This window comes from Zonotrichia leucophrys, chromosome 8 (assembly GCF_028769735.1).
Source record: "Zonotrichia leucophrys gambelii isolate GWCS_2022_RI chromosome 8, RI_Zleu_2.0, whole genome shotgun sequence".
Lineage (NCBI taxonomy): Eukaryota > Metazoa > Chordata > Aves > Passeriformes > Passerellidae > Zonotrichia > Zonotrichia leucophrys.
In genome coordinates this window covers 24,995,846-25,009,755 of record NC_088178.1, presented here as the reverse complement: position 1 = coordinate 25,009,755, position 13,910 = coordinate 24,995,846, and the positions used below count along the sequence as shown (strand labels likewise).

General features: G+C 39.3%; 1 protein-coding gene across 3 annotated transcripts in view; it reads right to left on the bottom strand.

The window, feature by feature from the left end:
* The window catches only part of ZFYVE9 (zinc finger FYVE-type containing 9), a 55,208-nt gene that overhangs the window by 19,330 nt on the left and 21,968 nt on the right, over positions 1-13,910 (bottom strand). For all 3 annotated transcript variants that reach the window (XM_064720391.1, XM_064720390.1, XM_064720392.1), the window contains 6 exons: positions 11,822-13,881; positions 6,627-6,726; positions 2,637-2,813; positions 2,144-2,313; positions 1,291-1,414; positions 37-159 (listed from right to left, as the gene is read on the bottom strand). In XM_064720391.1, the coding sequence (XP_064576461.1) occupies positions 37-159; positions 1,291-1,414; positions 2,144-2,313; positions 2,637-2,813; positions 6,627-6,726; positions 11,822-13,881 (2,754 nt within the window). The remainder of the gene's footprint in view (positions 1-36; positions 160-1,290; positions 1,415-2,143; positions 2,314-2,636; positions 2,814-6,626; positions 6,727-11,821; positions 13,882-13,910) is intronic.

Below are 13,910 nucleotides of genomic sequence, written 5' to 3'. Positions count from 1 at the left end.
TCATAGACTAAGACTTATTTAATAATAAACACTTACAATTTACTATTTTTACCATGGACAGCAAATTAGCATTTAAAACAAATACTAGAGGGTCAGGGCCACCATCCTCCAGCTGCTGCATGACAGAGATCTGAGAAGGTCTCTCTTCCACAGCATAGTCTACAAAAGAAACAAACACAATGGAATCCATAAATTACTGGTACAAACTGTACATTATAACCCCAATTCCAATTTTTTTTACTGTTGTGACCTTTTAGACAAAACTTATTTAAGTATTGCTGGTTTAAGTGATTGTTTCCAAGACTGGTATTTTCAAACTTCAACAATTTCTGAGATAGCCTCTATACATCATTTAGAAAGGTGCAGCTGGTATCAGAAAAATAACTATTTTTCAGTACCAACTAGAGGAGAAAATTGAAATCAAATTGAAAAATGTGTCACAATGTCAACTGAAATCCCAAATGACTAAGAAGTTAAGAATTGTTATTTAAATCACAGCAAGGCTGAAGGGCATCAGTTCCAAACTACCATAAACAGCAAACACAGGATGGAACAGATCTGAAATTAAATGCTGCTCACATTTTGGTTTTGACACTATTCTGAAATAAAAGGTTACTTCCAACTTAACATTAGAAATGCACTGTGTCAGCAAAATATCTAATAGGAATAAAACAACCAAAGAGAAAATAAGTTCATTCCACGGATGTATTAAAGGATGTCACGAATCAGACTGTGGAAAGCAATTTCACATAAACAAATACACATTTTCTAATCTTTTCAAAATTAGTTTTTAATTTTCTAAAGGCTCCTCATTTTGGATCCTTTATAAAGGGATATCACAATGACTAAAAGCTGCACTGTGGCAATGATGTGCAATAGTGCTGTTGAATGCAGTGCTTGGGGATGCCTCAGACAGAGCCCATGTTCTAACAGAATTTCAGAGAAGGGAAGCATGAATATTCAAAAGACTAATTAAAACCTATCTCTGTTTGAAACATTCCCCACAGTCCGATTAGCAAAGAAATTAGCACATGTTTCTGGACTGCAGTTAATTTTTTGCTTCATGTTTTACTTGTTACAGGAATTTCACTGCAAGGTGGGGCTTTTCCTGGATGCAAATAGGGACCAATTGTGCAAAGGAGTGGCCCAACATTTACCCACGAGTGCTTACTGAGAATTCTTTTCAATACTCAGCACACTGCCAGCATCTTATTTTTAAAATAAACACACCAGCCACTAGGTTATTGCATCTGGTAAGCATAAAAGCTGGCTGCCAAATTATACCCTCACCTCCTTTTACTCCAGTGGAGATGAGAATTGGAGGAAGACCATCTTCAGGAATCAGATTCATTGCACTGCCAACAGGACTGCCAACCTGAGTTATATTTCCCGAGAACACAGAGGCGTTATCAGCCTACAAGAAGCAAACAAAAAGGAAGGACAGCATTAAAACAGTAATAATAATAAAAATGTAAGAGCTGGCTAGCTAAATTATTATAGATGTAGGTGAAGGAGTCTGTGTCTGCTGGAGAAACAGAAGCACCAGGTAATTTGGCTGTGTAACATCAGATGATCATGTGATGTCTCCTGTATGTGAACTACTGATAGAAAATGTGCTCAGAGCCTGCATCTCCAACATCATACATACCCATTTCTTTACAAAATCTTAATGCATCTATGCCCATTTGAACTTTTTGCAGAGTCTCAATTCCATTTACATGAGGTATGGTGGGCTTAACATTGTTAACTTTACCTGCACTTTCCTGCATACATAATTTTGTGACAGAATATTCTTCTGATAATCTTATTGTTTCAAACTCGTTACTGACCATGACTCACCTTTTTCAAAGCATGTGTCACACAAACATCCTTCACACACCAGCTGTACAGCCAAATAGCTGGAAGACACATGCTCAACAAACATTCCTAGTGCTTTGCCCCAAATCTCTTCATTTCATTTAGAAAGATATGGTTGTTTCAGCACTCTGCAAACATTCAAATAAGGACAACACTTGCTATGCAACATATTAAGAGAAGCCTGAGCAGATTTCCTGCATGAGTCTTACTGCAGTCACCACAGCAACTCACAGACCACTCACAACCAAGGCAAACACAGGATTTTGAATGCCAAATACTCCCTTACTTCTGCTGATGAAGTGTTGTTGGCCATGGGCTTTGGTGGATCATGAGACACTGCTAAGGTTCCTGTGGAAGTTGTCCCAGCCACTGTCAGCTTTGCTGCATCGGCAACTTCTCCATTGGGTAAAATCCCATCAGCAAACCAAACACGCCTTTGTTCTCTAGGCTGAGCCACTGGAGAGAACACAAAAAGCAGCATTTAACATCTCACAGCAACACTGCCTAGGAAAATCTGAGTATAAAACAGCAAAATGGGGAAAAAAAATAAAAATGTGGATTGGAAGGAACTTAAGACATCACCTAGTGCATTCCCTATGGCAGCATCATGTACAGACACAACCACTGGAAACAGTTTACATGTCCTGAAAAACCTCATGTCCCTGCTGAGGGCAGGAATAGCTCATGGGCATTAGCCATTATTTGGAATGGATGAAGTGCAGATATTCTTTCCAAATTCTTCCTACAGGTAAACTGAAAGGAAAATGAAGTGTTCTTACCTTCTGCTCCAGGATGCTTCAGAACTCCCACAGGTACCATGACAGTGGGAGGCGGGGAGCTCAGGGCGCCCGAGGCCTGAGCCTGCTGCAAAGGAGGGATAGTAGAACAGTATTCAGCAGGATTGTTAGGGTTAGGGCTCTGGCTTGAGGCACTCATCATGTTCTCCCAGGCTTGAGCTAAAGCAAACAAAGAACAAGAGCCATCAACACAGAGGAAGGTGTCCAACAGTCCAAAACACTGTGTTACGTTCTCAGCTGCTGTCAGTATGGACCCTGCCATCTCCCAAAAAACATTCCCTCCATGGAACAGCCCAGGAGACTGCAATTAAGCAAGAAAAGCACAAGGAGAAACTGCACTGGCCCTGTGCAATAAAAATATTAGTCCAAAAAGAAGCATTTTCTGAAAAGGGTTAAAATACACTTTGACTTGAGTGATGCTTAGTTCCTGACGTGTGTCACTCCTTGAGTGATGCCTCGTTTTGTTTCTTCTTCAAAGATTTAATTGAAAACAGTAAATGTGTATGTAAATATATATATATATATTTCACAATGCATGGAGAAATGGACGTTTTTACTACAAATCTTTCATAATCCACAAAATACTTGAGCAGATTTAACTTTCATTTATGATAAAAAGCACTCTGCATTTCTTTGTGTCCAGGGCAGTTGTGTACAGATCAACAACTTTTATTCTTTGACTTTGACTTGAGTAATGCTTAGCAAAGATTTAATTGAAAACAGTCAATGTGTACATATATTACATATATATATAAATATATATTACTTACATACATACATATATAAATTATATATATATATATATATATTATATATATCACAATGCATGGAGAAATAGATGTTTTTATAACCCACAAAACACTTGAGCAGATTTAGCTTTCCTTTATGATAAAAAGCACCCTGCATTTCTTTGTGTCCAGGGCAGTTGTGTACAGATAACAACTTTTATTCTTAACTCTAAAAAAACCTTTATGCTATTAATTTGGAAGGCATGACTTAAGGCTTAATTCAACTGGCCAAAAAGTAACACAAAAATCTTCTTTGTCAACAACATCTATCATAGGAAAATCTCCTCCAGTGAGTAAACCAGACCAACTCCACAGTGCTACTTCTTTTTCACCTCTAAGGGAGGCTTGCAGCAAGATGCCAGAAAATTCATATGTGTGTTTGCACCCACAACCATATTAGTGTGTTACAAATAAATGTATTCTTTGAGTCAGGCACAAATATCATGGCACCTAATCTCTCAGAGCATGTACATCCTTGGGTTTCTTCAGCTGCAAATTATTACAAAACCAAGGTGGAAATAACAAGACCAAAAAAAAGGCCAAACAGAACTCGACAGAATATAAACCCTCCTGATTCCCTCCATCAACCTTCAAAACCAATAGTGAAATACTTGTCAATGAAAAATGTATTGGTATTTCAGCTGAGAAAATTACTTGAACCAAAGCACTTTTTAAACAGCAATTCTATAAAGTCCTGAAAGAAGAAAGTATTAAAAATGTACAAAGTTACATGTCCAGGGCTCCTTTATTAGAAAAGTAAAAGAGTATTCTTAAAGCCTTCTTTAAATGGAGCAAAGTGCCAAGTCAGCACATCTACCAACTAAAAATACACTAAAAGTAGCATTGGAAACTGATGAAACACATAGCCTGGCCATGGAAACGTGCCAGAAAACACACAACCCTCCCCTCACACCCCAGTCAAACACAAACCAGGCTCTGAGCAATCAAGTGACAGAATAACTGCTTTTACAGTTCCTACCCCTGCTTCCAGGAGTGTGCAAAGATTCATGCTTAACCTGCTGCACTGACAGGGACAAAAGGCCCAAAAGCTGCACTGACAAAGAAACTGGAAGGAGCAGGAGGGGTGGGATGCACTCAGGCCACAGGTGAGGTAACCCAAAGCATCACCATGGAACACTGCAGCAGGGACAGGAACAGAGGCACACAGGGCAAGCACAGCACTGGCCCTGGTGTCACTGCTGCCATTCATGTGCATCTGCCCTGGCAACAGCACAGAGAGGCTTTCAAATGAAATCATCATAATATGATCAGTTTTATTATGTCTTTTTGAAACAACACTTTGGTTTCAACAAAATATTTACAGATTCTTCCCTTCCGCCAGATGAAAATTAATCCTACTCACCAGGACAGAGCCAGCTGTCTTTTGCTAAGTGTATTTGTAATTCCTTGTTCTTGTACACCTTGAAATGTGTTCATTTCTCCATCTCAAAATGTAACACTATAGAATCTCTTCAGCATCATTACTGGGGCTAGTTTTTAATTTCTATATACTATAACCTACAATTTCCTGTCACCTTACACATTTGGCCTAGAGTAAAGAATTATTAATAATTAAAACCTACCACTGCACAGTGATTAATGTTTCATATTTTTGAAGCATTTCAAATTTTTGAATTTTTTTCTGAGAAAATTATATTCTTGTTTATTAACAGATACTGTCTACTTTTATATTCTTATCTCAAGACTAAGCACTCAGTTACATTCAACCAAACCTGAAAAAATACTCAACTTCTATGGAGAAAAAGTAAAGCTATGACTTTAAGTTTAGTTTAGATGTTCAAACAACAAAGTAAGAGATCTTTCTGAAAACAGCTCAAATAATCCACTATGCAGTAATGTGTAAAGATAATGCCAAAATTACTTTCTGTGATGCTGACACAAACCACAATTTTCCTAACTAATTCTTGGTTAGAATCTCTGTTAAAAGTCTCCAAAGTTTAGCTAAACAATTGCAGCAATGGATATTCCATGATAAACCATCCTGATAATTACTGAACAGTAATTCTAACAGTTAAAAGCTGGCATTTAGAGCCTGAATTTCCCTGAATTCTCATTGTACCTTTTAGAATGTTAGAATGCTCTGTCAGACCGTCCTCTACCACTGAATTCACTTCTGGCATCAAGTTTCAGTGATCCAGATATATATTTATACCCCAGGACCAAGACACCCATTCACTTTCCCACCAATAAGCCGAAATGCCTGGAATTTCTCACTGAGACAGGTTATCTCATGAATTAAGCACCCACGTGGGTCCTCTCTCAACCTAATCCAATTTCTCTGCTTTCTCAGTTCAAGACAGAGGAACTGCACATTGAGTGTTCCAGCAGCAGCTGTCTCAGTGCCATGGGCATAACTCAGCTGGACAGATCATCACCCAGGGGCAGCTGCCAGGGAGGGAAGTTCTGGAGATTTCCACAGGCCTCAAGGGAGTGCTCTGCGTTTCCCCGTATTTATAGCACAGCTCTAAAGTGTGAGCACAATAAAGAACAACACACAAAATACACCCCACAGCCTGCTGGCCAAAACCAGAGTTTGTCTTTACACCAAGCAGAGGTGACAGAACTTCCTACCAGTTCTACACGTGAACTTCAGAACTACTTATGACCTCTCTACTGTGTCCCATGCTCTCAGCAGGCTTTTAGCCACAGCACCACGCTGGGTTTGACACTCTCCAGGAATGTGTGAATGTAACCATCTAAGATCAGCTGTCCACATTTGGGGACCTGTTATTTAGACAAGACCTCCTACTCCAAGAAGAGGAGCTGAATTAATTTGTGGATAAATACTACTTTCCCAATCTCCTATAGCGCATTACCTAGAACAGGCACATCATGCACATCTTTGGCACTCCATCTAAATGTGTAGTGGGTTATCTACTCAGGCAACAAAGGATACAGAGTACACTTCTGAATCAACCTCAAAGTCACAGTTTTTGCAATCCTGGTAGAGCACTCCCAAATGAAAGCTTCCAAACTCACTGCAACCTTACCAGTTTTTCTACTCTTCACTGGGATTCCACGCCAGCCTCTCAAGCACCTTTACTGTTTTAGAATACTTACCCATACAAATGAAGCATTTTGATATTTTTTCTTTTCAAGTGCCCTCACTGCAGCTCCACACAAAGCCAGTGAGGTGCCAGATCTCAGTTCCCAGCCCACTCACCATTCATCAGCACTGAGTGGCAGATCACACACACTCTGGCTTCCTTTCGGTCCATGTAGAGCAGCTTGCACTTCAGGCTACAGCACGCGGCACAAAACACCTGGAACACAGGGAAACTGCTCAGGGCTGTGCACAAATATGGGGCAAACGGATGGACCTGCACAAGTGGGTGTCTGCAGAGCTCTTGAAATGCAAAATACAGAGGTAAAAAAATCAGTATTTTCTCATTAAAGGCACAGTGACCAATACCTACCCAAGATGGCTGTACTACTAATCCTGATGATTATTTTGTGGAACACATAAATGCATTTTGTCCTGATACTGCATTGTAGTGTTATTAAAATTTGTTTGGCATAAATGACAATGGGGGTAAAAAATACCTACCTCATTACAATCCCTCACAGAATTAACAATTTGGGAATTAACTTCAGTCTTAGAAAAAGCATGAGTACTTCCTAGAATTAAATAGCAATTCAATGCACAAGTACTCCATATATATAAAAGAAACTGCTATGGCACAGATTAATTCAAACTTAATTAATTCTTTGCAGCAGCACAATTCATCTTCATGGAATTGGACATTAGAAGGAATTTTTGGACTTCAGGAGGAATTTCTTCACAGAGAGGGTGATTCAACATTGGAGTGGGCTGCCCAGAGAGATGCTCTCGAGGTCCCTGGAGGTATTTAAGGAAAGACTGGATGTGGCACTCGGTGCCATGCTCTGGTTGACAAAGTAGAGATCAGTCATCAGTCAAGACTGGACTTGATTATCTCAAGAGGTTTTTTTCAACCTAAATAATTCTGTGATTCTGATAGTATCTCCAGCTGTTTAATCTCTTTATATCTAGCAAGCTATTCCTCAGTTGAGGAGGGACAGTGATTATCAAAATGTTTTAAGTGTTAAACACATAAACCAAGACATTTCAGAAAGCTGAATGACATTAGTACTGCAAGAAAATCCTGCTCCATTTCTATAAAAAAGCTCATTTTGACATGAATGCAAAGATGACAGTATCACACCAGGAGGGAGAAGTCAGGAACTGCATTCTGTGCATGCTGGCTGCTGAAGGGGCTGGGGCAAAGCCCAGGGAGCACAAAGAGCTGTGGAGATGCAGCTGCAGGGCTGCTCCTTCTCCCCTGAAGCAGCTCTAAAAACTCCCCAGTCCTGGGCAGGAAAGATTCCTGAGGCTTCCTCCAGACAGGCAAAACCACCAAAGCTGAGCATGGCTTGTGCAGCACAACACACTTCCATGCAGACATGACCATGAAGCAACGTCCTTCTCAAAATCCTGCAGAACACATGCTCTTAATGATTTCTTATTTATTTTAAATAATTATAGTGTCTTTATTTTAAAAACTCAGTAGTTCCTCAGGGTTATTTTTCCAGTGATATGAAGATACTGATGAAGATCCACTTCCTGCAGAAAGGTAATGTCACACTCAGGAGATCTGGAAACAGCAGCAGCTGCCTAACAAATGAGTTCAGATATCAAGAGAGAATTTCAAAATTTAATTATGGGTGGATATTATCTCTGCAATACACTATGCATTATTATGATCTATAATGCTTTCTAAATTTAAAAAAAATATTCCATCACTCTAGCAGCATTATTTCTGTAATATAGACAAGAAGCTACACAGGATTGTTATATATAAACGTGTTTAAGCCTAATTAAATTTCAACCAAGTTAAAGATCAACCAAATTACAACTACTTTTAGTGGCAAGTGTTCAAAATAACCAAATACAGGTTCTGAACTAAACATGAGAGTTGAAAAACAAATGTGCAGAAGCTCAGCCCTGTCTCATTAGAACCAGTTTTAATGTTTTCTAACTATGACAACTCAAACATTTCAAAAACAAAATATAATTAAGCATAGACTGGAATTTTAATGCAAAAATAAAATCCACCCTTTCACATATGTGAAAACCTTTAAAAACCAAAGTAAATGTATTTGAAAAATCTGATTTCTATGCATACATCTTAACCCAATTTACATGTATTCTAGGGAATATTTAAAACAACATCACAGCATATTTTAGAGACATTTGACATCATTTCAGTTCTCTGGGCACAACTTCCAGTCAAAAGTTCATTCAGTATTGAACATGGAAAAATCAATGTTGTCAACCATAAATGAAGGCCCAACACAAATTAATATCTAATTTAGGACCCTTTTTCAAACAACACATTCATGAAAGCTCCCAAATGCAATGATTGAAATATTAAAAGAGAAAACAGAAGCAATGACAGAACATCCCCACCTCCTCTCTCAGGCTGCATCAGCCTTGAGCAGCAGTAATGCAGGGAACACAATCCACCACAAATGACAAGTCAGACTTGTTATTAACAATCACCAAGTCATTATCTCAGCACATCATGCTATAAAAAAAAACAACAGAGCAGTGTCAAAGCAAGTTTTTATGTTACTAGGGTTTTCAGGTTCACTAGGAGTTGTTAAAGAATTAGTTGCTAGTGGAATTGCTGATTTTTTTTAGTATTTTAGTAGAAAAATATCATTTTGATTGTCAATAAAAAAGATAGCATATAAATCTTCTGGTTTTCCTATCAAGGATGGTGATTTAATCTGACAATAGAAGGTACATAAATATGTAACATATAATTTATGAATGTGTCCACACATTCATCAGGTTCTTTATTTTAACTCAAAATTTACTGTAAGTGTATTACTTGCCATCAATCCAAATGGTTCATATCATCCATTAACTTTGCAATTATTACCCTGAAATTAAACTCCCAGAGTTCCTAGTTGCCACTCAATTATTTTTAAATGCAGTGTTTATTCCCAAATGAAACAGATACACTCACCCCTACTAAAATGATTTGTCACAATGCTAATAAAGCTTAAACAGGAACTCTTGTGCTAAATCTTGTGTTCAAAATATTTAATCCCATTACTTCCCCTAGAAACAAATAACTGCAAGGGCTGAAGATGTTGTCTCCCCAATTCTTTCAGTGAGATTCAGACATTTAACAATGGGAGCACCCCTGTGGTTCAGGAGCTCCTACACCACATGGTGTGGGTTGTTTCTGGGATTAAGTTTCCACTACTGGAATCAGAAGAGGTTTGAGCTTCCAGATCTGCTCTCTAGTGAAGTTCTGAACTGCTCTGGGGAAAAAGCCAGAAAGCAGCAGCACACAGCTGAGAACTGGGATTTCTCAAGCCACTGCAGCCACATTCATCAGAACTTGTGTGTCAAAGCTTTGGTCTCTCTCTGCCCACAGTCATACAGGAATTAAGGGCTGTAAAGCAATTTGCAGCATGTGCTAAGTATTATTTGACTTACAGTGATCCTTAGCATTTATTAGTGAGTCCTTTCTGCAACATCTTTTGGCTGCACTTGTACAAATTTGGCCCAGATAAACATTTGCTGACAAAAGCTTCTAAAAATAAATCCATTCTAAGTCTACTGAGTCAGTTTGGCTACTGAGTAGAGGTATTTTTTATTTCATCCATTTCCCACATAAAATCAAAAAACCCCCACTGGCACTGGTGGTTCTTCTCAAGGTTTGTCAGAAGAATGTAAAAAGCAAAAAACATATAGAAATTTTTGGCCTTGTTCCATCATTGCATGTTTTATCCATTTACAGATACTTTTATTTTCTGCATTCATTTGTGCTACTCAGGGCTTCAGTTATTACAGAGAAACAAATCTAAGCAATAAACTTGTTTAAAACACAAAAATAAGTAAAAAATTTACTGCACATAAAATCTGAAGCCATATTTGTCCAACTAGAAAAAAAAAGAAAATCCTAAATAACAGTGTCAGTTAACATTTCAAAGCTAAAATCATGGACAATCCTTTAACTTCCATGGCTTACAGATTCTGCTTAACTGCTATGAGAAGAATGAGGCCCCTGATGGAAACCCAAAGCACACTGAAGGCAGGCAGTGCTTTTTGTGATGCTCACTGATCACCTGTGGTTGTCACTGGCTCCACATCAGGACCTGCAGGATGGGCTGAGGCAGCTGCAGCTCTGGAGCAGGCACAGGGAATTCCTGCTCAGCTTTTCCCAGTGCCCTGGCAAAGGCTGCTCAGCATCTCTGCAGTGAGAGCTGAGTGCTGTCACTGTGGTTCCTAAAGGGAGCAGGAGCGAGCCTGGGGGCTCTGCTGGGCCGCTCCCAGAGCCAGCTGGCACAAGGCTTTGAGCTTTCCTGATACATTTGCTTCTTTTAGGTTCTTTATCCAACCATTCTGCCCTCCCTGCATTCTTCTGGCTGCAAAAATTATCACCCATAGCAGCCAGGTCTTTCAATCAACTTCAGAAACTTTTGAATGAGGCCTAAATGAACTGAAGGTTTTTTTTAATTCTACTTCTTGTTGGTTTTAGTATTTCTTTCTACAATATTCATTAATACCTAATTAACAAGAGTGTTAGTTTACTGCTTATCATAATTTTCTCCCTGAGTTCATACTTATGTCACTGATATGTATTTCAGTAAAAGATATTTGGAATACTTTACAGGTTAATAATTTACAATAAAATCATTACATAAGAATTTGAGTTCACCTAGATGGCACATACATAAAATGTTAAAACATTCTCAACAATAAGTAATTCTTACACAACAAAAAGGGATACAGAAATTGTGCTTTAGCTGTTTTCCATTATGACATTTCTCACTATGTGGACATACACCAGGTTACAGTTAATCACTTTTTTTTCCCCCCAAGAGCAAATGTATGTTTAAAAGCATGTCAATACTATTTAAAATAATGTAAGCAATATGAGAATAGTAGAGAGGACAGAGAAGAACTGAGTTCATCAGCCATGTAAACCAGCAGGAATGCCAGCAATCCAACAGCCCACTCCCAATACACAAGTTTGTTTCAGTAATTTTAATGGGATTATTGATGCAGTAATTTCTGTAAAGCAGTTTCCTGAACTTAATCATTTTATAAAAGTTCTGATATAAATCCAAGAATGATGATCATTGCAATCAAGCAATACAACTGCTCATTTAGACTAATAACAATGAGTTACTCTTTATTGACACCCTAAATAGATCAGAGCTCAGAAATTCCCATTTTTGCTTCACTCAGACACAGCTTTTTAGGAAGAGATGTCACAGGTAACTATATCCAGTAGCTTAGCAAGCCCTCTGATGCGATGTTGTGCAGTACCAGGGGAAAAAGGGTGCTTTGAGCTTATTCACAAAATATGAACTTACCTTCCCACAGGCTCTGCAATGGTGCCTTCTTTTGGTGAATGTAAATCTGGCCTCACATTTCATACAGTTTGGTGCTTGAGAGTCTGGAACCCACACAGGAGCCACCTCACCCAAAGTCGTAAAAGGCTTTCTGGCTGGAGCTCCAAACTGACCAGCTCTGAGATCATTGTCTGGACTATCTGGGGCTACTGCAAGGCACGAACTATTAGAGACTCCAGATTCATACTCATCCAAATGTTCCCCATTAGAGCCAGTACCAGAGGCATTTGAAGATGTTTCACCAGGAAACGTGTCTGCTGTATCCCCTAACTGTGTCTTACCAAAGACATTTTTGTTTTTACTATTACCTCCACAATTTGGGGGAATAACATCATTTTGTAAGTGGTCCGATAATGGCTTCGGAATCTGCAGTTTCAGATTTGTGGGTTGCTTAGGTCTTGCACCACCAAAAGGAACACTGTATTGCAGGTTAGTCACTGGTTTTGGTGAAGTCTGCCCTTGCATGGATGAAACCTGACTACAAAGATTATGCAAATAATTTTTCTTTATGTGATCACCAGTGCTGTTTAAAATAAGACCACTCCCTTCTGTGGCCTCATTTCCTCTCTGTTCATAAATATTAGTGTAACATTCTGACTTGCTCTCCTCAATCTCCTTTTCCTCTGTTACCGAGTCTTCCTTGGAGGGTAAAGTCTTTGGAACATGAGCAACAACTGGGTTCTGCATTCCATAGGAATCACAACCATTAGACAGAGAGCTTGCTGCTGATGTAGCCATCACATCAGAGAGACTGGACCCTCCAAGCTCATCTGTACCAGACCCTTTTAAGTCTATGCCTGCCTCCAATACCCCATCTTCATCTTCTCTGCTATTCCCACATGCATCATCAGGCTGTTTGGTCTGCAAAAGTCTTTCATTCTCTCCTAGAGTTTGCTTATTATTCATCTCATTCAACTTTGTCAGCTCCCAATTAGTCATCTCCTGAGGTTCAGGGTAACATTCTGCCATGCTGTGCAATTCCGTTGTGCCGAGATTTTTATCACATTCAACGACTTCGCCTTCGGTGGCACTAACATCCTCTGCAACACATTCCTTGTAATTGCCACTTCCAGCCACGTTAGCTTGACAGGTCTCAGTGAGCCCAGATAGCCTAGACTGCAACTGCTGGGTTGTTTCCTGTTCTACAATTAAGCTTCCACTACTGGAACCAGAAGAGTTTTTAGCTTCTAGATCTGTTCTCTGAGGAATGGCTTTACTAGTGAAATTTTCAACTGATGCACAATTTTCTTGCATTTTAGCAGTACCATCAACTGGTCTCTGTAAGAGAGTCACTGCATTGATCCCTGCAGTTGTAGCTTCTGAAAACAACAAATCTTTATTCATATTAAAATCCTCCTTCAATCGAGAGGAGGGGCATGCAGCAGTCAGGCTTTCAGATGAAGTGTTAATCAAATGACTTACAGAGTCATCTTCAGTGCACAGCCTGTTTACCTGCTTTTCTGTATCAATATCCTTTTCTGTGGATCCATTTACAGTAACACTGAGCTGGTCACTCTGTCGGTTTTCATTATCCAGTGTAAAGCTAATAGAGTCCATTAGGGACTGACTGTTGTAATTTGTACAATCCACCACATCACCACTTTGTAGTGTTCTTCTGTCACAGTTGTGCATGACTGCCACCACTAGCACATTTTTCTCCTCTGGCAAGCAAGCTGTATTTCCACATTTCTTTTCTCCTGCTTCCATAGAGTTACACTGATCATCCCGATTACTATTTCTTTTAACCAACTGATCATCTGCTGCTGCCTGATCATCAATCCACATGACTGGGGTCTCTGGGCTTATGCTAAAATCCTTTCCATTAGCACAGCGATCCCCTCCTCCTGTTGGTGTAGTCACTGAGTGGGACAAGGAGAAAGACTTTAATCTCTGCTGACACTCATTAGGAGCTGGAGCTTCATTCACGCTGGCCACGGCCGAGTTGAACGACAGGCGACGAGAAGGCGGATCTAGAATCTGATTCCACTTTGCACCCAGCAGAGTAGGTGAAACAGCGGCATCTGAAAAAGGTTTTAAACAACAAAACTTA